At 38.1% G+C, this 26,989-nt stretch overlaps 1 protein-coding gene and 1 long non-coding RNA gene across 9 annotated transcripts in view; one reads left to right on the plus strand and one right to left on the minus strand.

Moving 5' to 3' along the window:
- GRM5 (glutamate metabotropic receptor 5) overlaps nt 1–26,989 on the minus strand; it is a 555,933-nt gene that overhangs the window by 83,352 nt on the left and 445,592 nt on the right. For all 6 annotated transcript variants that reach the window (XM_049713432.1, XM_049713430.1, XM_049713431.1 and 3 more), the window contains 3 exons: nt 13,042–13,288; nt 5,375–5,543; nt 548–674 (listed from right to left, as the gene is read on the minus strand). In XM_049713432.1, coding sequence (XP_049569389.1) covers nt 548–674; nt 5,375–5,543; nt 13,042–13,288 — 543 coding nt within the window. The remainder of the gene's footprint in view (nt 1–547; nt 675–5,374; nt 5,544–13,041; nt 13,289–26,989) is intronic.
- LOC117202151 (uncharacterized) overlaps nt 1–26,989 on the plus strand; it is a 268,363-nt gene that overhangs the window by 79,258 nt on the left and 162,116 nt on the right. The gene's annotated exons all lie outside the window — the stretch shown is intronic.

The raw sequence follows: 26,989 nt of genomic DNA on the forward strand, positions 1-26,989 counted from the left end.
GTAACCCCCCTCCCCAAACTCCCCCCAAACCAGGCAGAGATGAGCCTTACCCTGTGTTGACATTATTTGAAAACTCATTAGTTGGAAGTTTCTGGTTTAGATTAAGGAAAAGCAATAAGAGAAACAAAGAGTTTTAGACCAAATTCTACCTAATTCTGTGCTACCTTTTTGTCTTGGATATGTCATAGCATATTTTAGTCTCTTCTGGCTCTCTACACCTCAAATCGCAGTTAACTGGGGCCCTGCTTAGGAACTTCTGGGAATATCCTGAAGATGGACTAAAAGTGCCCAGTAGAAAACCTAAGGATTCTGATCCAGTTTGGGGGTGAGGGCAGGAATATAGGCCGATTTCTCCGAGCGATCTAAAGATTTTCATGATGAGCCCAGGTGTTGGGAAGGCATCTGTTCCTAAGGGAATTCTTTGTTGCATAAACAATTCCACCAAGATGGGAAACGCTTGGAGACGTCACCCCGCTCCTCCCACGTCTGTGTCCTTTTTGAGTTGATTTTGGGGGATGTACCTGTGCTGACATTGTGCTACATGTACCTGTAAGGTCATCCGTGGGCCAGGACCCCAGCTGGCATGCCTTGCAGGTGTACTCATCAAAGACATACTCGTTCTCTTTACAAGGTGTGCAGGTCCAACAGCAGCTGACTTCTCCCTTCCGGATCACCTAAGGCAGATATTTAAAATTTTGATTAGTTTTTCACATAGATAAAAATCCAGCAATCCTTTATTCAAATGTACTGCTTTACAAAGCAGAAGGGGGCTTTCACGTAAGTTATTTCAAATGTTTTCGGATGGGCGGTGTAAGTATTAATATTCTCGTTTTATAATTAAAGAAACAGGGTGAGTTTAAGCAACCAGTCCCACATCATTAAATTTGTTGGTGACAGGCTCAAGAATGAAATTAAGTGCAAATCTTTGGTAGTTAGCTTTAGATACCTGTATTAAGCGTCTGTGTTTGTGCTCACATGTAAATATATACACATTTCTGTATGTGTGTATGTAACTGCATTTTTCCCAGAGTTCGTGCCCTTTCTTTGCTTCAAATTAAGAACTTTTGCTCTCTGGATTTACCTTGGCTTCCCTCCACTAGTTGAATAATTGTTAGCCAAAAAACCCACATTGTATACCTGCTAAAGTTCAAAAATATATCCATATTGATAAAAAACAATTAGGAATTTATTTTGAATTCAGAGGCAGACGATGAAGTTTTTTCTGGAGATCACCTCTTAGACTGTTTCTACTAAAAATCTGGTTCAATAATTCAGCCCATTCCTTCCTATTCTAGTAGTTTTGATTTGCTTGGGATAAAGATGGTTAAGGTCACTGAGACTATTATATACCTCTTCACGTGTTTAATTTTTTTAAGGCAATGGAAAATAATTGAAATAATTGAACAGTTGAAAGAGTCCTAGATATTATTCTTTAGAAATGGATGTCTTTTATTTTTTTTCCACCACTGGTGCATGAATAGCCTCTGTGGAATAGAGACAGCATTCATTAAACATTCCTATGAATAATTAAAACTCTGATTAATAACCAGATGCAGGAGTGGTTACACTTCATATCCTTGTCTTAGATGCTGACTCTATTAATGACCTTTGATAATAATGTCTAGATATCTATAGCCAAATACAGTTGTAGGCTGGCACGCCTTTCCTCTGTTTTGTACTGTCCCTTGTGCTGACTCTTGACATCGCAACAATACAAGTAGGAAATGATGACAAAAGGGCCTGAAACATCCTTTCCCTAAAATAACCAGATCAATTAGGTAAAATTGCTAATTAGACCTGCTTAATCTATTGAAAGCATTCTTCATAAGAATGTTGACTGTTCGCTGGTGATTTAGTGCATGCCATGTCGTGTCATCTCATTGAAACATTGGAACAGCTCTGTATAAGGTGGTTGGTTTTATTTTATTCATTTTTTTAGGGACGAAAACTAAGGCGTGGTGATTTCACACAACACGTGGATGAATGAGGGATCAAATAATGCCTGTTGGACTTTGTGGTCATGCTTATAAATGTTGAGCCTTATTGGTTTGTATAAAGATAGAGTTCGTGATATTTTGAAATATGCAGAGGAAAGAATACTGGCTTGAGAATCAAGGGGCACCAAGGTTCTAGTCTTACTCATAGCCACTAAATAATGTGCAGCCTTGAGCAGTCTCCCAGCTGATCCTGTTTCATCCAACCGAGACTAATGCTTTTAAAATAATACCTGCCTTTATAGAGTTTCCTGAGGATTAAATAGAATATCACAATGATTTGGAAACTGTAGAACACTTTAAAAATATTAACTGTTTTATTAGTAATATACACATAAGTATCCATATAGAGACATGAATTTCATTTTCAGGGTTACTTCAGCCACACTTGGTAAAACTATCATTGGACAGTTACTAGATTTTGTAATGCAAGGAGGCACATTTCAAATGCTGAAGGATTCTTTCTTAGTAGCCTGGCAAACAAAAGCAGTTGCGTTTTTCCTCTTAGAAATGTGCTAACTTTCTGTGATTCAATTTGCATTGCTTTGTAAATTTCAGTTTTTTTACCAGAGTAAGCTCATGCCCTTTTCCAAGATTAATTCCAATATTACAATCTTTTTTTGAATCAACAGTGACAACTTACTGTCTTCTTCTGATCCTTCAGAACTGATTTGTTTTCCTTTTTTTCGTTTGTTATTTATGTTCTGTTTCACACTCATTTTGAATACAGGAGGTGGTGACAGTTCTCTTTCAGACTAATTTCCATTTTTTTCCACTGGTGGCGCACTGGTTAAGAATCCGCCTGCCAGTGCAGGGGACACGGGTTTGAGCCCTGGTCTGGGAAGATCCCACATGCCATGGAGCAGGTAAGCCCATGCGCCACAACTACTGAGCCTGTGCTCTAGAGCCCACGAGCCACAATTACTGAAGCCCACATGCCTGGAGCCTGTGCTCTGCAACAAGAGAAGCCACCACAATGTGAAGCCTGTGCACTGCAACAAAGAGCAGCCCATGTTTGCTGCAGCCAGAGAAAGCCTGCGCGCAGCAATGAAGACCCAAAGCAGCCAAAAATAAATAAATAAAAATTTTAAAAAAAGTGTAAAAAAGCACCCTGGAAGTAGTGATGCTTTCTTTAGGAATAACAGTACGTTATATATTTGAACCTTTGCTAGACTAAGTGTCCTTTCATGGGCATTGTGTTAACAAATCTGAACAATTCTGTGATGTGTTGATATCATTAGTGAAGTTGTTCAGTGACCTTATTAAACCATATCAAGAAAATGTAGTCAGTTGTATATTTAATGGAGTGAAAATGAGATCTGGTTAGGAGAACAGAATTTGGGATTAAAAAAAGACTCTATAACTATTATAACAAACTAACTAGTATTGAAAATATGATAATAGGGAGTCAGATTCTTCCACTGGGTAAGTTATTCCCAGGAGAAGGGAGTAGAAAAGTATATATAAAGAAATCTCTTGAAACAGACATTCTATATACATATATATATATATATATTTTTTTTTTTTTTTTTTGCGGTACGCGGGCCTCTCACTATTGTGGCCTCTCCCATCACGGAGCACAGGCTCTGGACGCGCAGGCTCAGCGGCCATGGCTCATGGGCCTAGCCGCTCCGCGGCATGTGGGATCCTCCCGGACCGGGGCACGAACCCGTGTCCCCTGCATCGGCAGGTGGACTCTCAACCACTGCGCCACCAGGGAAGCCCAACATTCAATATTTTGAAGTTATAGGTTCAAACTATATTGCTGAGAAGGGTCAAAACAGAGACAACTTCCATGTAGTAATTTATACAGACTAATCTTTCTCTGGGAAGAACTGGAAATTATGAACAATTGATATTCTAAGTGAGTCTAGAAAGAATTTCACATGAAGTGTTTAACTGCAAGATGATTGGCCAAGATGCAGACCATCACTGAATGTTAAGAGTCGGCAAGCTTTTTCTGCAGAGGACCAGGCAGTAAATATTTTAGGCTTTGTGGTTGATAGCCAGAGCTGATTGAGGCTACCTCTATAATGTTTCTTTCAAATACCTCCCCTACCCCCTTTCTGTTCTCACTGTTTCTTCCATAATTCAGGGACCTTGTCACCACTATCACAGTGTCCTTCTAACTTGTCTCTTCTTTCTTTATTTATGTTTCATAACTCCACCCATGCATCTTCACCTATTATATGTCAGCATCTTGGTCAAAATTATTCTCAGACTCCTGGTTAATAAAAAATTAAGTTCAGCCTGTTTAGTGTGGCATCCAAAACTCTCTGCAAATGTGGCTTCAATCTATCATTGCAACTGTCTCTTTTACGATAACCATTTAGAGCAACGCCCTCTAGATTATTCACTGTTATTCCAGAACAGTCTGACTACTTCTGTACCTTTCCTGTTATTATTCCCTCTACATAAACTATCATTTCCCTACATCGCTCTCTGAAGTCATATCCATTTTTCATGGTTCAGTGTCTGACATTTTATTCAGAAGAAATCTGTCCCTTTTTAAAAAAAAAATTTTATCGCACCTTTACTGCACCATGTACACAGCACTATACTATTTGACATATAGTAACTCATTTTTAAAAATATGTATTTATTTATTTGGTTGTGCTGGGTCTTAGTTGTGGCAGGCAGGCTCCTTAGTTGTGACTCCTGGGATCCTTAGTTGTGGCATGCAGATTCCTTAGATGTGGCATGCAAACACTTAGTTGCGGCATGCATGTGAGATCTAGTTCCCTGACTAGGGATCAAACTCAGGGCCCCTGTATTGAGAGTGTGGCATCTTATTAACCACTGCACCACCAGGGAAGTCCCTGTCCCTTTCTTTTGTATGAAATTATTTAGCTCCCTTTTTTTTCTTTCTTAATGAAGTCATCACATTTTACATGACATTACTTATCTGTGCCCATGATATTTTTCCTCATCTACGCTATAAATCTTCTAAGAGTAAATGTGTCTGACTTATTTTTGTAAACTAAGTAACAAATAGTTTTGTAACGTAAACAGATAGTTTTGTAATGTAAACTATTACATTAGTAGGAGTTGGGTAAATATTTAAGTTAATTAGAAATTGATGTAGTTTCCAGCTGTGAACTATTTATTCCCAGGAAGCATGTCTTTAAAGGCTTACATGAGTAGAAAGGGTGTGGGCATGACTCTTCCATTGGTTCAGCCAGTCCAACTACTAAGATTATTGTGGGGTTTACTAGATATCATAAGGAATTAATGGGAAAAGAATTAAAAAAAAATTTCTTCTAAAAATTAGAAGCTTACAGTGGAAAAGGCAAAACAAATATCTAAACTTGTTAAAGTCAATGCTAATGAATACTTTTGAATTTACAACAAAAATTAAAGAAACACAGACTCCATTTTACCTTTATCTGGCCTTTCTCACATGGTTCACTGCACACGGATCTGATGATGTGGCTTTTCTTGGACCATACTTCATCATCATCCATTTTTAATTCTCCGTTGTCCCAGCTTCCAACATTGATATAATCAAAATAATCTTTTCCCATTTCCTTGAAATTCATTATTTCATACCTTAGGAACAAGAATATAATAATTATTCAGCTAAAAATATAAATATTCAGCTATGAAGAAGCAATAGATTTCTGTCCTCCAAAATGTACCTATTGTCATAATGGTGACACTGGAATTTTCCATGACAGTACACTTTAGAATAACAAAAAGTCTGTCTGTTTCACTTTCTCTTCAGAGACCTTTTTTTTAAAAAAACTTTCAAGCTTATACCTGAAATAGAAAATAATCCCATGTGAGAAGGTGACTTGACCTCAGCATGATGAAAGGAATAACTTCAAGAAGTTTAAACAAGTACTACTTTTAGGCTTCTTAAAAAGATAACAAGGTTTTCATCTCCACTCCTTTGCTAATAACCAAGGGAGAATTTTGGTAAATCTTTAATCTTGTCTTCAGCTTTAGGGAATGAGGAGGTAATTTGGATACGACCTGATTTTACCTTTCTCATTTTACCCTTTATCAATGGCTAAACTCATTGTATAAAGATACTTTCAGGAATGATGTTTAAAATAATTCGGAAAATCGATAGCTTCTAAAGCACCTCATGCAATGTAAAAATGCTGGAAGATACTAGAACCTCGTGAATTCTCAGACTTTATATGGGGATAGAGATGTAAAGAGGGAAAGTTAATGTGATTATTTATAAGATTTTACACACACACACACACACACATTTCCAGAGAAGCTTTCTGAAATAATTTTCCAATCTGAGGACACTGGATGAGCAATACCACCACTGTCAGTTCCTGTAGACATATCTGTAGGTATGTCTTAGGTGTACAGTGTCTTCACATAGTACCCTGTGCTTTTATTTTCCAGGACTTTTAGGATTGGTAGACAGGTTCTTCTAAATGCTTCCTTCAACCTCCATGCTTAGCATATTGAGCTATCTGAAAATTGATACGTATGGAAAACTTTCTAGCTTTTGGGTTCAAGTGACCAGATTACTAATGCTCAGTACAGAAATGCTAAGAACAAAGCTGACATCAATCTGTTTGGACCTATGTTGAAAATGATACTATTCTGTTTTCACTCCCAATCACATTTTTTACTGTAGTGTTTTTTTCAGAATGTTAACTTATTCTTAAGTTTGATTAGCTGTTCAGTGTTATCCTACAGTGTTTTATTTGCAGTCAGTAACAATTTTGAGTAACTGTCTAATTTCCACCTCTAAAAGTACCAATCTGTAGGATACAGAGCTGAGTCTTACACATTTCCACTCTGTCACAGTTATGCAGTGGCTACTAAGCATGCAGTGAGTTGAGATATTCGAACACAGAGCACTGAGGTAAAAAGAACTCATACATTATGGCATTGGCTCCTTCGAATTGGCTACATGGGCCTCTAAGGCTTCAAAAGGTGACTGACTGCCTGTGAGCAAATGACCTTTGAACGTTCTAGGCTGGGAGAAAGAAAGAAATGTTAGTGTCAGGAAGATTTTTTTTCTTTGCTGCTACTGATTTGAAGAGATATGAAGAGAGTTTCATTGCTCACCCCCAAATGAGCCATCAACCCATTTCTATCAGTTGTTAACTTAACTTTGACGAGGTCTAGTCCAAACTGTCAATTGTACAGATAATGGACCTGAAACTTGGTGAGGTAATGAGTGATACCAGATTGGAGAGAATGCAAGTCTATACTCACTCTTAATACTTCAAGTCTGCTGTTGGTTCTTTTCCGTTAGACTACTCCAAATAAACTCAATAGAGCTAAAAGATCAACTTCCATTGCTTAACTATTGTAGAAATCTGTTTTATATTGGAGAAATGGTAAAAAGTCAAGGGATCCAATTTTTGAAAAATAAACATGATAACTCTATAGAATGGAAAATGTCATATTTGACAGGGAAGTGATTTTGAGAAAAGTTAAACCTTAATTTTGGTTCAAACCAATCAACCTACTTTAAATTTATTACAGATACTGAATCCTCCCTTTGGAATTAGCCCTTAGATTTGTGCTAATTATTTCTTACTTACCAGACAACCACAGAGATATTATCACTAGTGGTTGTAGCTGTGAAAATACAACATGATTGTAAAAATCTTTGGTAGCAGTACATGAAAAAAAGAAATAGCTAAGAATAATCCTCTGTAAAAGAAGACCCCTCCTCCCTTCTCTTGTCAATTAATATGAATTCTTTTGGTTTTCAGTGATAGGATATAGATTTTATTCTTCATCAAAAGTGAGAGTGAGTGTTTGAAAAATACTCTTACTTAAATTTTAGATAAGAATTAAAGTACATAATGGCTTTCTGCCATTGTAACCCATTGTTTAATTCTCTCTCATTCTCACTCTTGTTGTCTCTCCCTCTCTCACTGGGCCCCCTGGTTTCTCCATCTCTGCTCCTGAACCTTCTGTCTCATCACTGAGTGTGGGTTTGTGTAATCTGTCTTCTTTAATACTTCTTCCTTCTTTCCCCTTTCTCTCTGGTTCCCCACGTCTGTCTCTTCCTTAACTGGCCACAGTTTAGAGTTGAAATACACTAAAAATTTGTCCGAACGAACTTCCTAAAGTGTTCAAAAAAAAAAAACCAAACAAAGAAACAGATAAAATGTATTGCAACCAAAAAGAAAAAAGTTCAGTTAAAAGCACAAAATAATTAGTGATGTTGAGCATTCTTTCATGTGTTTGTTGGCTATCTGTATATCTTCTTTGGAGAAATGTCTATTTAGGTGACCACCCAGAGGGGTGGGATAGAGAGGGTGGGAGGGACACGCAAGAGGGAGGAGATATGGGGATATATGTATATGTATAGCTGATTCACTTTGTTATAAAGCAGAAACTAACACACCATTGTAAAGCAATTATACTCCAGTAAAGATGTTTAAAAAAAAAAAAGCACAAAATAGAAACTAGAGGAAGGCAGGGTTCAGTTGAACAGAAATAAAGAACTTTCTAAGTGGTTATAACTCTGAAAATTAGAGCAGGCTTCTTCAGAAGATAGTGAGGTTCTCTTTACCCAAGGGGCTGAGGCAAGGTTGTTGTCAGGGAAACTGAAACATCATTTGGGGGAAGGGACTATGGAGAGTACTAGATTTATATGACCCTTAAGGTCCTCTCAGTCTACAGTTCTGAGGCTAAGGTGCTTTTTTAAGTCCTTCTGTGGACAGAGCCACATATTAAGAATCTGTGTGCAAACCAGGTCAGTATCTGCAAATTTCTAGTGTTCCAGCCTTATTTTCTACTTGTCATATCTGTTTTTGTCCATCTTTTCTTCTTTTCCTGCCTTATTTTGTATTAACCAATTTTTTTAAAGCATTTTTCTCTTGGTTTTTTAGTTATTTCTCTTGTATTAAAATTTTAACTGCCCAAGGGATTTAATAGGCATTCTTACTTTAACTTATTCTACTTAAAGTAATGTTGTGTCACTTAATGTAAAATATAAGAAACGTGCCCCTGTACACTTTTATACCCCATTCCTTTATGCCACATTGTCAAATGTTTTACATCCCCATACTTATAAACCCCACAATATAATGTTAACATTTTTGCCTTAAATAGTCAGTTGTACTTAGGCTGACGTTGACTCTCCATGTTTCCTCTGCCCATTTATGGTCAGTCCTAGGCAACAGCTAGGCTTGTTAAACCTTAGTCATCAGTGGACTCTCTGTATATCTATTGGGGGTCAGAAAACTTTTGCTATAAAGGGACAGACAGTAAATATTTTAGGCCTCTGTTGAAACTACTCAACACTGTTAGTGTAGCATGAAATAGCCACAGATAGTCTCTAAATAAATGAGAGAGACTGTGTTCCAGTAAAACCTTATTTACCAAAACAGATAGCAGACCCGATTTGGCCTGTAGACCATAGCTTGCCAACCTGTGGTCTGTCCCCTTGATGGCAAACAGTAAAGGTCCATATTTCTTATCTATAATTCCTGAACTCCTTAGAGCTCTGAAAACCATAAGTTTTTTCATAACTCACTTGGCAGCAAAACATGACCCATTCTCAACTTATCTAGTGACAGAACTTGATCCACACTGTCATGAGACTATTTATACTTTATTTATCACACTTCCTATGAATATTCACATGTTTTGCTGTAGAAATATTAATGCGTTGTTTAAAAAGTGTGCTCCACGGTATGCAGGAGGCATTATATGACTTCTGTAAAATCAGAAATTCAGAATTGCAGCTCTATTTACAATAGCCAGGACACAGAAGCCACCTAAGTGTCCATCGACAGATGAATGGATAAAGAAGATGTGGCACATACATACAATGGAATATTACTCGCCATAAAAAGAAACGAAATTGAGTTATTTGTAGTGAGGTGGATGGACCTAGAGTCTGTCATACACAGTGAAGTAAGTCAGAAAGAGAAAAACAAATACCGTATGCTAACACTATATATATGGAATCTAAAAAAAAAAAAAAAAAGGTTCTGAAGAACCCAGGGGCAGGACAGGAATAAAGATGCAGACGTAGAGAATGGACTTGAGGACACGGGGAGGGCGAAGGGTAAGCTGGGACAAAGTGAGAGAGTGGCATGGACACATGTACACTACCAAATGTAAAATAGATAGCTAGTGGGAAGCAGCCACATAGCACAGGGAGATCAGCTTGGTGCTTTGTGACCACCTAGAGGGTGGGATAGGGAAGGTGGGAGGGAGACGCAAGAGGGAGGGGGTATCGATATATATGTATGCATATAGCTGATTCACTTTGTTATAAAGCAGAAACTAACACACCATTGTAAAGCAATTATACTCCAATAAAGATGTTAAAAAACAAAAAGCTCATTACAGTAAAAAAAAAAAAAAAAAAAAAAATTCAGAATTCTGTAATACACTTGACCCAAGGGTTTCGTTAAAGATGTATGTACTGATAGTAGTCTGATTATGTGAGGTTTAAAAACAGTGATTAAATTTGACTCTCCAACTGTCCATAGGTATGTGTGCCAGAGTGAGTTGTCACTTCTCCCAGCTTCCTCTCTTTAGGATCTTCCTCTTGTGACTCTGGCATTTTAGGGGAACCCCTAATCACCCTAGTCTCCTCTGGTTCATTGCCCAGGTTGGAATGTCTTTGATCCAGCTGAGCTGCAACTTCTACTCCAGAGAAATAACAACATTGTGCCTACAAATACATTTCTAGGAGAATAGTGCTGTTTTGATTTTGATACTGTAATTGGCAGGCTGTTGTACAGGGTCAGGAATTGAAGCCCACAAGATTGAGTTAGAATCTTGACTCTTTCATGTATTAGACTGTCTTTGGGCATGTCATTTAATCTTTGTAATCCTCAGTTGTGAGCCTTCGGCTAGAAAAGAACATGATAATATTACTTACCTCATAGGATTAAAATATAGAGGATTTAGCTAAGCACTTGGCTAAGAAAACACATGGCAAATATTAGTTATAATTATTTTGTACCTATAACTGGATTAATTGGAAAAACAGAAAAGTTGCAAAGCACCTTTTCCTGAGTTTGGCTTATGCCCTCAGAGGCAGATTCTGATCATTTATTAGTGGGTTAATGTAATACCCAACCTTAGTTATGCATGAAAAGTCTCTAAACAATTATGAGTTTCCAGAATGCAGAATTTTATGGATATTGTCCTTGAGGGAATATCTGTAAATTTCATTTAACTTAAAGAGATTCATGTTCCCCCAATGGTTGAGAACCAGTGTCCTAAATGTACCCCATTCCAGCATATTTGGAGGATTGTGAATGAGATAGTGATGTTCTGATCTATTAAGGTTTCCCTTAATAGAGGAATAGAGCTGAGCCATTTCTTCACTGTCTGGTTTGTGGAACTGGCTTGGGTACATGACATGAAAACTGTTTGAACCGATGGAACTGCAGTCAACAGAGTCTATGAACAAATCCCAAGGTGATGTCAGTGATCTAGGGGTGCACACAGGAAGAATAAATCCATGTGAAGATATCAGAGCCTAGGCTTTGACCTGAGCCTAAAGACTGAGCTCATTCATTGACCTGCCCTAAGAAGCCTTACAACAAATGTGAAGTGCCCTATGGCCCTGGGAAAATGCTTGCATTCCTGCCCCCACTCCCATGAATGTACTGAATAGCCAAAAAGTAGAAAACAATATTTGAAACATCTTATCTTGACAAACAGCTTGCTTGGAGCAATACTCTTCAACTCTCTAAAATAGAGAAAATATCCACCTTTCCTCTTGGCTGCATGACTTGGAACTGCTGTCACTTAAAAAGTTTGGCTCGTGAGACAGTAACAGCTGCATCAGGGACAAGCTCCAGTTCACATCAGGAATATGGAAACAAGCTAGACCAAGGTGGCTGGTACAATGTGTGGGCACATGGTATGTGAGTCATGGGAGGGACTCATGGGACCTTCTCTTGGCAGGATCAGCTGCAAAAAGAGTGTAAACACACCCTCTCCAAGCTCACCTGTCAAGCAAAAGCTGTTGCTGGAAAAATACCAGGGATTTTACAGCAGGCGACCAAAGGACCCTGATTGTCTTAATGCAGGGCGGATTAAAGACCCAGCCCTGCTACAAGTCAGAATATCATTTCAATGACATTATCCCTCATGGATTAAAAGTCTCATGTGAAGAGTCACTTAAGAATTTAGAGTCTGGACTTTGGTGTTGAACACATCACAGCTGTTGCCAAAGATGCAGTGACTTCCTCAGTCAAGATCCTTCCTCTCCAAAGCATCTGTCTCCTTGGCCATCAAATGGGGACCAGGGAAGCGCCTGCCTCAAGGATTTGTTGTGAGGATGATATGAGTTAATACTTTTAGACTAGCTGGAATAGGGTCTATCACATAAGCAGTGTCAGACAAACATTAGCTCTTATTATTCGAAAGGACTGTGATAGGAAACACGTGCCGATAAACACACAAAGAAGGCAAAAAAAAAAAAAAAAGAATTTAGAGTCTGAGATAGATGTGAATACTGGTAAGTTCTAGGTACTTAATGACTTCCCTGGAGGCTGACCTATAATTATGAGTAAGTTCATGTTTCTCAGGTTCCTCTCTATAAATAATGAAAGGTAAAATTTCAGAGAGAAAGGCAATTTAGTCCTCAAGAAGGGAGAAAGTGTTCCAGCTGGAGGATACTAAAATAAAATGACTTGTAACTTACTGTAGGTACAGCAAACAATATAATAACACCTCAGCCCTATTTCTGGATTACCAGAAATGGAATTGTTCCTGTTTCAGAATAGTTCTGTGGCCTAAGAAGAGATCAGAATACATGGAATAACATAGCAAACATGTACAGGGAAACCATAGAGCCGGCTTTTAATTATCTATGATAATGTGAGGCTCCTGCCTCTAAGTTTCAGTCTCTGAAATGTGGTGATGATTCCAAGAGCACGTTTTAGACATCCGCATTAATATTTTTTCCTGGCCACAGGAAATGGGGCTTCCCCTCTCTGTCTTTACTCACTTTGTGATATCAGAACTAGCCAGACATGGCCAGGAAGCCTAGATAACCACAAGGGAGAGAAACAGGTTTCTGCGGATCAAGAGATAGCTCGACCAGGCTCTATTGTCTAGGGGTGAATTGTAACAATACCTTCCTGGAGAGTCTCCATTCTCATCAAATAGGATCATGTCTCCAGAAACCCCAGTAAAATTGGTTTTCATCAGGGAGTCCAAAAGTTTCCGTCCATCGATTGGCTTCATGGCATCACAGAGGCCCGCATATCCTGGACAGAGGGACATCTGCATGTTGTGGAGCCCATAGGCCATGGAATAGATCGCATTGATCACAAATCCCATTTTGGAGTCTTGAACATGATGTGTTCTCAGAGTCAGAGAACCTGTTGGAAAACAAATTAGGGATTAACTTTGAAATTTATTTCTACTATAGCTATCTCTATGGATTCTGAATAATTTGAGAGTGCACTGGAACAATTTATCAGAGTTAAAACCAGAGGAAATACTAAGAACAGGTGCAAAAATAGTATGCCTAATAATTGTCTTCTATACCCAATTTTTTTCCCCAAGACCTAAAAGACAGAGCTGAATCCTCACCAGTACCAAGATTCACTTCCTCTATTACCACACTCTAGGGATAAATGCAGGATAGCACTCCATTTCTGTACCACAAGATTTATCTTAAGGACAGATTAATCTCCCAAGTATTCAGCTGTGATAATATACCTCCTTGGTTTAGATATCCTCCAAAAATCTCCAGTTTCCAAAAAAAAATAAAAAACTCCAGTTTCCAAATTATTAAGTCTTAGTTGAGCAAAGTAGATCCCCTACCATCTTGCCTCAACCTACCTATTGGGATTTATCACCCATCATTTCCTACCTCAAAGCATATGTGCCCTATAAACTGACCTATTTGGAAATTCTGAAATATGATATTTAAGCCCTATTAATTCATTCATTAATTAAATAAAATTTATTGGAGTCTGAGTATACATAAAGCTCTGTGTATGATGATCTAGGGAAAATACAAACGTGAACTGGACATGGATTCTGCACTTAAGAGGAAACATGTTCAGTAATAGAGAGAAATTATGTAGCTACATTAAAGGTAGAAGGTGATAAATCTGTAATAGATGTGGAGTTAAAATCTATAGAGGCCCAAAGACGGAGTGATCCCTATCAGTGGAGGCCCAGAGAGGAAGCCATCTCTTCCAGTGAAGGGCTCTTGGGAATGTTTCATTAAAGAACTAACATTTGGTATGAGTTACTGATTAAACAAATATGGAATGAGTGCCTGTTAGTTCTGACTGCTCAGAACTTGCTGGAAGTGTGGAACATAATGTAGAATAAGATAGACATGATTATTGCTCTTGTTTACTTAGAGTCTAGAGGGCAGAAGGGCATTTAAGCAGGCTAAGTGCTAGGGCAGGACTGAATAGGGAGGGGCACTAGACCAAGAAACTCACTGAAGCTGAGCATTTTAGTTGAGTATCAGCTGGATGAAGAGTGGAGGAAAGCATGTTTGAAGGTTCATAAATGAGGTAGAGCAAACTATGTTTGGGAAACTTTAAGAAGGTTGGAATGTTTGCAAGATGGGGTAGGAGGCAGGAGAATGGGGAGAACTGAAGTAGTAGAGGAAGGCAGGATTGCATTGGCCAGATTAAGATCACTGTACTTTATCATAAGCACTGGGATCCTTTATAGTGCTTAAAATAGGAAGGAACATGATCAGATTTCTGTTTTAGAAAGATCAATCTGGGTACACTGGAGAAAGATTTAAAGGGCTATAGGAGTAGAATTATGAAGACCCATCAAGTGGTAATGCAGTGATCCCAGCGATAGGTGAAAATGGCTTTGCTGAGGGTAGAGGCCAAGATTATGGACAGAAGTGTTTAGGAGATGGAATCTACTGCTAGGCCTGGTGATTGAGGAATGGAGAGGACTGAAACATACAGGAAGAGCATGGGTATAAGGTAAAGGTAACAGCTGAGCTAAGGAAAGAGCATGCCATTTGGGGAGAAGATTTTTAAAGAGAGAGAAATAGGAACTCTTCAAAGATGACAGGATTTTTATGAGTTTCAAACTGTAGAGGCATAGAGGCTCCTGGGGAAACCAGCATAAGTATAACATGGGAAATTTTGTTTCCATCTCAGGACTAGACACTGGCCCTAGGCCACTTTCCAACCAAATCTTACAATTTCCTTTTCTACACAGACTCTATTCACACTTCTACATTTCACCTCATACCACTAGAAACTCCATTCTTCCGGGTGTTATGTCAAATACTTGGGAGTCACTTTTGACTTTTTTCTTTCCTTCATTCCCTGTTTACTCTTATTTGGTCTGTCTTCAGAATATCCAGAATTAAACTGTTTCACACAAATCTACTTCTGTCTGGATTACAGTGATAGTCTTTTAACTGGACTCTTTCTTTCTGCCTTAAACTATTCTCCACCCACTCCAGCCAATTTTTAATTCAATAGCCATAAAAATTCTCTTTAAAAAAGAGTTAGATTATGATACTCCTCTGATCAAACTTTCTAGTGGCTCCGTTGTTACCGAAAGTAAAACCCAAATTCCCTGCCATGTAGTTAAGGGATACACAAAATTAAAAGATGTAAAATGTGACATCAGAAACATAAAGTAGTTGGGGGGTAGTGGTAGTAAAAGCATAAGGTTGTTAGAATGCATTCAAACTTATGAGATCACCAACTTAAAATAGTCATCTATAAATATAGGTTGTTATATATGAACCTCATGGTAACCACAAACCAAAAACCTATAATAGATACACACCAAAAAAGAGAAAGGAATCCAAACATAACACTAACAACAGTCATAAAATTATAAGACAAGAGAGAAAAAAAGTAAAAAGGAACAAAAAAGAACTACAAAACAACTCCAAGACAAAGAACAAAAAGGCAATAAGTGAATACCTATCAATTACTTTAAATGTAAATGGACTAAATGCTCCAGTCAAAAGACATAGAGTGACTGAATGGACAGAAATACAAGACCTATCTATACACTGCCTATAAGATACTCACTTTAGATCTAAAGACACACATGGAGTGAAAGTGAGGGGATGGAAAAAGATATTCCATGAAAATGAAAACAAAAAGAAAGCTGGGGTAGCAATACTTATATCAGACAAAATAGACTTTAAAACAAAGTCTGTAAAAAGGGACAAAGAAGGACATTACCTAATGATAAAGGGATCAATCCAAGAGGAAGATATAACAATTGTAAATATATATGCACACAAAGTAGGAGGACCTAAATATATGAAGCAAGTACTAACAAACATAAAAGGAGAAATTGACAGTAATACAATAAATAGTAGAAGAGGGCTTTAACACTTAAATCAATGGACAGATCACCCAGACAGAAAATCTATAAGGAATTACTGGCCTTAGATGACATATTAGACCAGACGGATTTAATAGATAGATATATATGGAATATTCCACCCAAAAGCAACAGAATATGCATTCTTTTCAAGTGCACATAGAACATTCTCCAGGATAGAACACAGGCTAGGCCATAAAACAAGCCATAATAAATTTAATATTTATTAAATAAATAAAATTCTGACTATATCAGTATGAGACTAGAAACTGACTACAAGAAAAAAACTACAAAAAATACAAACACTTGGAGACTAAAGATTATGATACTAAACAACCAATGGGTCACTGAAGAAGTCAAAAAAATACCTGGAAATAAGTGAAAATGTTAACACAATGATCCAAAATCTAAGGAACACAGCGAAAGCAGTTCTAAGAAGAAACTTTATAGTGATATGGGCCTACAACAGGAAATAGGAAAAATATCAAACAACCTAACCTCACACCTAAAGGAACTAGAAGATAAAAAGAACAAATGAAACCCAAAATTAGTTGAAGATATTGAAGATCAGAATGAAAATAAGTTAAATAGAGACTAAAAAAAAAATAAGAAAGATCAATGAAACTAAGAGCTGGTTTTTGAAAAAAATAAACAAAATTGGTAAACCTTTAGCCAGACTTATCAAGAACAAAAGAGAAATGGCCCAAATAAATAAAATAAAATATGAATGAGTAGAAGTTACGACTGACACCACAGAAATACAAAGGACCATAAGAGATTACTATGAACAATTATATGGCAATAAAACGGACAAACTAGAAGAAATGGATAAATTCCTAGAAACATACAGTCTCCCAAGACCAAATCAGGACTAAGTAGAAAATATGAACAGATCAATTACTAGTAATGAAATTAAGTCAGTTGTTAAAAAAACAAACAAACAAACAAAACCTCCCAACAAACAAAAGTCCGGGATCAGATGACTTCACAGGTGAATTCTACAAAACATTTAAAGGAGAGTTAACCTATTCTTCTCAGAGTATTCCAAAAAATTTAAGAAGAAGGAACACTTCTGAACTCATTCTACGAGGGCAGCATCACCCTGATAACAAAAATAAAGACATCGCACACAAAAAATTGCAGACCAATATCACTCATGAACATAGATGCAAAAATCCTCAACAGAACATTAGTAAGTTGAATTCAATAGTACATTAAAGGGATCATACACCATGATCCAGTGGGGTTTATCCTACAGATGCAAAGATGGTTCAGTACTCACAAAGCAATGAATGTGCTACACCACATTAACAAATTGAAGAATAAAAGTCATATGATTGTCTCCATAGATGCAGAAAAAGCTTTTGACAAAAGGCAACGTCCATTAAACCCTCCACAAAGTGATGTAGAGGGAATGTATCTCAACATAATAAAGGCCACATATGACAAACCCATAGCCAACATCATACTCAACAGTGAAAAGCTGAAAGCATTTCTTCTAAGATCAGGAAAAGGACAAGGATGCCCACTCTTGCCACTTTAATTCCATATCAAGTTGCAAATCCTAGCCACAGCAATCAGATAAGAAAAAGAAATAAAAGGAATCCAAACTGGAAAGGGAAAAGTAAAACTTTCACTGTTTGCAGATGACATAATACTATACAAAGAAAACCCCAAAGACTCCACCAAAAAAAAAAATCTATTAGAAGTATTCAGTGAATTCATTAAAGTTGTAGGATACAAAATTAGTATTCAGAAATCTGTTGCATTTGTATATATTAACAACAAATTATCAGAAAAAGAAATTAAGAAAACAAGCCCATTTAAAATCACATCATAAAGAATAAAACACTAGGAAGAAATCTAACCAAAGTGGTAAAAGATTTGTACTCAGAAAACTATAAGACATTGATGAAAGAAACTGAAGATGACACAAACCAAAGGAAAGATATACCCTCCTCAGGGATTGGAAGAATTAATATTGTTAAAATGACCATACTACTGAAGGAAATCTACAAATTCAATGTAATCTCTATCAAAATACCAATAGTATTTTTCACAAAACTAGAACAAATAATCCTAAAATTTGTATGGAACCACAAAAGATCCTGAATAGCTAAGGCAATCTTGAGAAAGAAGAACAAAGCTGGAGGTATCACACTCTCTGATTTCAAATGATCATACAAACCTACAGTAATCAAAACAGTATGCTATTGGCACAAAAACAGACACATGGATCAATGAAACAGAAAAGAGAGCTCAGAAATAAACCTACACTTACATGGAAAATCTATGACAAAGGAGGCAGGAATATACAATGGAGAAAGATACTCTCTTCAATAAATGGTGTTGAGAAAACTGGGCAGCTACTTGCAAAAAATTGAAACTGGATCACTTTCATATACAATATGCAAACATAAACTCAAAATGGATTAAAGACTTAAATGTAAGACCTGAAAATATAAAACCCCTAGAAGAAAACATAGGCAGTATGCTCTTTGACATCAGTCTTAGCAATGTTTATTGGATCTGTCACCTCAGGCAAGGGAAACAAAAGCAAAAATAAATAAATGGGACTACATCAAACTAAAAAGCTTTTGCACAGAAAAGGAAAACAGTAACAAAATGAAAAAATGAATGGGAGAAGATACTTTCAAGCAATATATCTGATGAGTGGTTACTATCCAAAATATATAAAGAACTGATACAACTTAACATCAAGAAAACAAACAGTGAAATTTAAAAGTCAGTGGAGGACCTCAATGGACATTTTCCCAAAGAATACAGATAGAGTGTCAACAGACACATGAAAAAATAATCAACATCACTAATCATCAGGGAGATGCAACTCAAAACCACGAGATACCACCTCACACCTGTCAGAATGGCTAGTATCAAATAACAAGTGGTGGCAAGGATGTAGAGAAAAGGGAACTCTTGTGCATTGTTGGCAGGCTTGTAAATTGGTGCAGTCACTGTGGAAAACAGTATGCAGGGTCTTCAAAAAAGTAAAAATAGAACTATCATACATTCAGCAATTTCACTTCTGGGTACTTACCCAAAGAAAACAAAAACACTAACTTGAAAAGATATATGCCCCCCAGTGTTCATTACAGCATTATTTATAATAGCCAAGACATGGAAGCAGCCTAAATGTCCATCAATAGATAAACGGATAAAGAAGATGTATATATACACAGTGGAATATTACTGAATCATAAAAAAAAGAAATCTTACTATTTGCGACAACACGGACGGATGTAGAGGGTATCATGCTAAGTGAAATAAGTTAGAAAGACAAATGCCATATGATCTCACTTACATGTGGAATCTAAAAACCAACAAATGAACGAAACAAAACAAAATACATACAGAGAACAAATGGGTGGTTGCCAGAGGGAAGGGTGGGGGTGGGGGCATTGGGCAAAATAGGTAGAGGGGATTAAGAGGTACAGACCTCCAGTTATATAAGATAAATAAGCCACGAGGATATAATATACAGTATAACGGATATGGCCAGTAATATTGTAATAACTTTGTATAGGGATAGATGTTACTAAACTTACTGTTGTGATCATTTCCTGATGTACATAAATGTTGAATCACTAGGTAGTACACCTGAAACTAACATAATATTGTACTCAGCTGTATTTTAATAAAAATGGATCGTTAAATAAATAAATAAACAAATAATTCCTCTCTAGCTACACCGACCCCCTCCCTGATCCTCAAGCATTCCAGGCATGCTCCTGCCTCTGGGCCCTTGTACTTGCTGTTCCTTCTACCTGGAATATCTGCCTCAGAGATATGTAGAGCTATTCCCTCCCCAATTCAGGTCTTTCCTCTAATATCATCCTCTCTGTGAGATTTCTCTGATATCCTGTCTAAATCTCATCTCCATTCCACTCCCCCAACGCACTCCCTATTTCCTTTCCCGACATTTTTTCCTTACCACCATCTAGAACAGTTCCTAGAACAATGCCTGGCACATAGTAGGTCCTCAACAAATATTTGTTGAATGAATTAAAGAACTGTCCCCTCTAATTTAGACTATCCCTTCTGTTTTCTTTTCCTCCCTAACCCTACTAACACTAATCCTATCCATGTTTCAGGGCCCCAGGAGCACTTCCTTCATGAAGTCCACCATGGTTGCAGATACTAAAATTAAGCTTTCTCTTCCAAACTCTCTATCACTTTCTCTATACAAGCATACCTTGTTTTATTGCTCTTTGTGAATATCGTGTTTTTCACACATTGTAAGTCTTTCACAACCCTGTGTTGAGCAAGTCTATAGACACCAGTTTCCCAATAGCATTCGCTCACTTCATGTCTCTGTGTCACATTTGGTAATCCTAATTAGGTAATCCTAATTTCACACTTTTTTCATTATTATTATATTTGGTATGGTGATCTGTGATCAATGTTCTTTGCTGCTACTACTGTGACTCACTGAAAGATCAGATGATGGTTACCATGTTTTAGCAATACAGAAGTTTTAAATTATGGTATGTACACCTTTTTTAAGACATAATGCTATTGTACACTTAATAGACTGCAGTATTGTGTATAAACATAACTTTTATATGCACTGGGAAACCTAAAAGTTTGTGTGACTTGCTTTACTGCAGTATTTGCTTTATTGTGTTTGTCTGGAACCAAATTTGCAGTATCTCATAGGTATGCCTGTACCTCTGTCAGGTACCCTACACACTCTATTATAGAAATGTGGGCATACTTAGGGGAAGGAGAATTTGAAACATCCAGTTCCCAAGTCGGTCCATCTCTACCTTCCTCCATGAAACTCCCTAAATGGAGGCAGAGCTACTCTACCTGAATGATTCTATTTCCAGAAAACTCACTGGGCAGCAGTAGCCTTTGAGGCCATGCTTAGAGGTTTGACCTTGAGCCTAAGCCAGGTACTGCAACTCAGCCTCCCAACCAACTATCAAGGTTCAGCAGTAGGTGCTTTCGTGGCTATTAAAAGAGAGTAGGTAGTTTGCTTCTCATTCTTTTGTTTTTCCTCTAATGAGCAGAAGAGAGAGATCTAGGTTTAAGTTCCTGCTTGATGTCTTCCTAGCTTTGGGACTTGGACAAGTTACTTAAATCTCTAAAATTCCAGTTTAATCACCTTTAAATGGTGACCTTTATCTTGCAAAGGGGATGTGAGAATGAAATGTTATAGAAAAGCCATCCATACCTTGCACAGAGCCTGGCACAAGGTAGATGCTTCATAAATAGTAACTGAACCAAAATGTAAATCATAATAACCTTTAGTCACTGTGTTTTGTGGTTAAGACTTTGGAGAATGAAAGCAAGCCAAAGGTCTATCCTCATGTGATGCCCAGGAGAGCTCTCTGGCCATCATCTTTCAGGCTCCCTTCCTGATTTTTCTTTATGCCTTGTGGACAACAGACAGCGATTGGCACAAAGGCCAACTGAACCTTATTTATTTGTAAATCAAATCACAGTGCTTGGGGCCTGGTTACTGTACTGCTTGTTGAATTGGATGGGGGCAAGTATGAAAATTTGCATTTGTATGACACTTTAAAAAATAACTTCTGCATATATCAGTTATGTGCATCAATACCCTATCCACACTGTAGAGATAAAGAAGTGGAGTTGTAGACAGGTCAAGTATGTTTTCCAAGGTCACAGAGATAATAAAAATCAGAAGTAGACAAGAATTTCTAACACCAAGATCAATGTCCTTTTTGCTACTCTATTGCTTTTCACTAGAAATATGCACTCCCTGAACAATATTAGTGTATCACGTTTTAAAAATACTCTGATTAAGACGTAAAGTTAGGGAAAACAAACCAGTAACAAGATTAGATCTTTCCTGGAAAGTGCTGTGTTTTTGTTTCCTTAAATAATGCCCACTAGCTCTGCTTAAGACCTGGGCCCAGAAGCTGACCGAGAGCAAGAGCTTGAAAACCAAAGGACACACGCGTTTGTGCACAACCTGCCGAGTCCTTTGGTGTTGTTTGGGCATCTGGGAACAATTGGCCTCTTTGGGCAGCATTAGGGTCTTGAGGAAGTTCCTGGTGACTATTTTCCCTTGTCACCCAAACATTCCAAATGATTGCAAATTCAAAAACAAAAAAAAGAAAAAAATCTGCCAGAAGAAAAGTGATGGAAGTTTAACCTTTGTAATTTCTCCTTAAGTCATTTTGATGCAGGTGGTTTTTTCCCCCTTCACTGATTTGATCTATCTATCTATCTATCATCTATCTATTTTTATGAAGTATAGTTAATTTACAATATTATGTTAGTTTCAGGTGTGCAGCGTAGTGATTCAGTATTTTTGCATGCGTTTTTAAAGAAAGGTATCTTAATCTGATTTAGCATTCAGGATGCAACAGGGGTCAATTCAGTGAAATTCAAGTTTGAATTCTGCTCACACCATTTCATCTACTTTTCAGTCTTTTTCCTCCATTAGAAGAAGCAGCTCATGGATGGGCTGTGACCTTCAGGTAGCTAAGAGAGCTCTGTTAAAATGTGTGCTAACAAAATAAATACTTTACAAAACACTTAAATATCATAAAACTCAATGAGCTAGGAGTATTTCCACTAAAGATGAAGAAACTAAGGAAATCAAGATGACTGTCAGTAACTGACAAGCTTATCTTTTTGTGGATGCGGGGTCTGGTACCCACATTTGAAAGCAATTTATGCAATAGACTCGATATTTGTAGCTATGGGGGAGATACTGGCTACTTAGGGAATTCTTGTGCCTCCTATCTCTTTAGACTTAGATCTCTGTCTGTCTCCACCCCCTCCCTAAATCACACATCTGAAGGGGGTGAATCTGCAAGATGCTGTCTTACTTTGTGTTAGAGGGGGCACGTCAACTACTAAGAGCAGCAGAGCAAAGAGGATAAGAGTACAGATTCTGAAACAAGGCAGCAGGTTAGAGTCACAGCTCTGCTACTTACCAGCTGTGTGACTTTGGCCAAGGTCGTTAGCCTCTCTGTGCCTGAAAAAATGGGTTTAATAATAGTAACTTACTAATAGATTTATACGAGGATTAAATGAGTTTATACTTATTAAGCATTTGATTAAATAAATTGATCTGTGTTACTTGGTCCCTGACCCAAGTTCTGTTACTAATGTTTCTTTCGGTTCAAAATATAAAGATCTGGAAGAAGTATGTTGCCAAGCAGAGACATTAACTACTGTGTTCTTTGAGGAATAAAAGAAAGGGTGAAACAGTGAGTAAGGGGAACAGAAGCAGGATGTGAGGTAAGACAACTAGACAGGGCTGTGTGATATAGGGCTTTGGAGTGTTTTTATCAGAGAAAGATCATGTTTTCATTTAAAAAATTTTACATTGAGGATGGAAAATAGAATGAGAGTGGGAAAACCTAGGGAATAATGAAATAGGATGCTAAGAGCTGATGGTGGCTTAGTCCAGGGTAGGAGTCTAATTATATATAGAAAGCAGGGAGAATAGGATATGTTAGTGGATTGGATGTGAGGTGTTAAGGAAAAAGAAGAATCAAGGATTAGTTCAAGTTTTCATCTTTAAGCAACTAGATGGATTAGAATGACATTGAGTGTGAGAAATCGGTTGGTGTGGGTGTGGAATCAGAAGTGCTGTTTGACATGTTAAATGGGGAGATCAGTCAGCGTCCAAAGCAATTGACCAGGCAAGAGATATTGGTGGCTTAGATTAGGGTGATAGCAGTCAAGACGGTGAGAAGTGTTCAGGTTCAGGACATGCTTGGAAAATAGAACTGACATGACCCGCTGACTGATTGGATGTGTTGCAGATATCAGACTTCTTTTTGAGCTCCTGATCACTCTTTCAAAATATGTAGAGATGCTAGACTAATTTTACTGGCTGTATAGTGTTCCCTTGTGTGGATATATTTTTACTGGTTTCAGAATGTCTTACAATTTCTTCCTTGGGTTACTACAACAGTCTCCTAACAGATCCGACTGCCTCCAATCTTGCCCTGCTCAAATCTTTGTATTTCCAGTGTAGATATACAGTGAGTGGTCTTTCTTAAGCACAATACTGATTTTGTTAGTCTTCTATTAAAACCATTCAATTGATAACCAAATTATACCCTAAATACCTTGTCCTGACCTTCAAGACCTTTTCCTGTCTTGCCCTCTATTTGCCTCTCTGTTCTGATCCATCATACTCTATGCACCAGCTATCTGGAACTTCTGGCAGCCACGTAATACACTCTTCTCTCCTGTATCTGGGCATCTGTGCATTTCCCGCCATATATCTGGAACATACTTTCTTTTAGATTTTCTACTTATTAATTTGTGTGTGTCTAGGACTCACCTCCACTCAGAAGTCGTTCGTGACCCTCCTCCAGTTCAGAATTAAGGTTTTTCTCTGTTCTCCTATAGCACTGGTGCTGCTGTTTATCATATACTAAGCACCCTATAAAGACATTGCCTGTTTACACATCTGTCCCTAATCTAGACTTCAGGTTCTGCTTTGTCCTCTTGTAGCACTGATGGCGACCCATGGCTGATTTCTAGTATACTGTGGGCTCCCTGAGGACAAAGATTCTGTGCCATTCACAGAGGTAGCCCTTGTGCCTTCCACAGCATCTGACACATAATTGGCACTATTAATATATACCAAGAATATGAATGAGGCCTGATGCATGACAGGATGTCTCAAAGGGTGTCACCAAATACCAGGTCTGGTCTTCAGATCGTCAAATCAGTTTGTTAGAGCAATCATTGCTTTGTAGAATGGCACTAAATAAAACTAAACAGCAATACCAGTTTACGACAGAATCTGCCAGGTGGCCCATACAATCCCATTAAGCAATCCTCTGTGCTTCCACCATCTAATCAAACTTCATGTGAAAAATTCTGGTCTAATCAAGATGAAGTAAGCACTCTCCACCGTGTTTCTCCCACGGAATGCAGTTGAAAACCCCGAGTGGAATGATTGGAACAGCCTTCTGAGGATTCTGAAAAGTGGTACCAAGTGGACTGGGGAAGGAAACCAGAATTGAAAATACCACCGAGCCATGCATGAGATTCTTGGATCTTTTCCGCCAGAGTCTCCAGGCCTAGACTCGAAGGCAGCCCAAAACTTGGAACTGTGCACCAGACAGAAAGAGCTCTATGAGATGCTCTCCTTTCTGGTCTGAAGACTGGAAAGGGGCACCCTACAAGTCAGAGAGAGTGAGGGAAATTCCATTTTGTTTTTTAGTTGTTCGTTTTCTTATGCAAGCCCCCGGGCAGCCCTGCAGAGACGGTGTGGCAAAGACCATGGTGGCTGTGCAAGCACCTATAATTCAGGGTGGAAACCCTTGTCTATGACCAAAGGAACTGTCCCAAAAGTATGGGGAAACTCCCTATTGCTTTTTTCCTCTTTCTAGCCTCCCCCCACTTGGCTCCCATGGCAGTCTAGTTGGGGAATAGGATGTGTGAGGCAGAGGTAGAAACTAAAGCCTAGATATTTGCCCAGAGGACCAAGAAGGGGATGGGAGAGGCTAGGAGCTGAAAAGTGTCAGGGAGACCATGGAGAGGGGGGAGCTCAAGAAAATGATCACATAAAATTGAGTATGAACTCCTGGGCTCCCCAGTGAGTTGTGCAGCCATGGATTTGACCCTACTTAGCACACCAGAGTTTTCAGAAGTGAACTACAGGATAGAACACTGCCTAAGTCCAGGACTTACCACTCAGTGGGGGGCACACGTGCAGTAAACTCTGATAGAACCGCAGAGGCTTTGAGAACTGCACTGACAATGGAACCACAGCCCACAGAAGGCAGGTATGAACTTGTAGCCTAAAGCGAACCAGGCTGATTTCCCATTTTTTAAGGGTCAATGTTCTCTATAAGGTAACATTATATTTGAAATATCTAGAATCATAAGAGGACACCTGGAGTAAAGGGACTGTCTTTGATTACTTGGGGGTGCTGTAAGAGTTCCACCACCTTTTACCGATCTTCTGCCTACATTTCCAATCTGTCTGCTCTCCTTTGGTTGACACAGCCTTTCGTTAGCTGTCTTAATAGAACTCAGAATTATATTCAGTTCCTTTGTTCTTGCTGCTTAGGCCCTAGAGAGAAATTCTGGCTCATTAGGTAATTTATTTGTTGACTCATTCAGAGATGAATTAAGTTATTGATTAAACAGACATTTATTGAGTCCTTACCGTATGTCAGACATTCTGCTGGATGTTGGTAATACCAACATGAGTAACATGGTATCTCTATCCTCAGAAACACTCAGCCTATAAGGGACTGGCTCAGCGATAGAAGTTTGTGATGGGCCCAAGGAGTTTCACCTTATTAGGCAAGTTTTGAAGTCCTGAGTGCACATATTGAAACGGATCATTTTATCCAGCCCTCTTTCTCAGCTACTAAGTGGTAGGAAAGAGAGGACATGTTAATTCTTTGGCATGTTAATGCACAAAAGAACTAGACTTCATTTAGCAGTTATTTACTGTGTTCAAGGATTATTTTTTAGCGTCTACTAAAGGCCAGGCCCACTGTAGGCATGGGGATTTGCGCCAGGCCAAACTTGCCAGCTGCTCTGAGGCTGGATCTGCCCCACAGCAGCCTGGAGAGAGGAAATGGAAGCAGGGAAGGATGGCTGTCCCCTCTTTGTTTCTTTCCTCAAAACTGGATTCCCTGATTTAGAACACTTAACATTCAATCCTAATTTTACTATTGTTTAATCAAAGCAGAGGGCTCCAAAGGGATAAGCAGAAACTGAAATCCTTCAATATGTGATTACAATTTAATTTT

The sequence above is a fragment of the Orcinus orca genome, chromosome 8, assembly GCF_937001465.1.
Source record: "Orcinus orca chromosome 8, mOrcOrc1.1, whole genome shotgun sequence".
NCBI lineage: Eukaryota > Metazoa > Chordata > Mammalia > Artiodactyla > Delphinidae > Orcinus > Orcinus orca.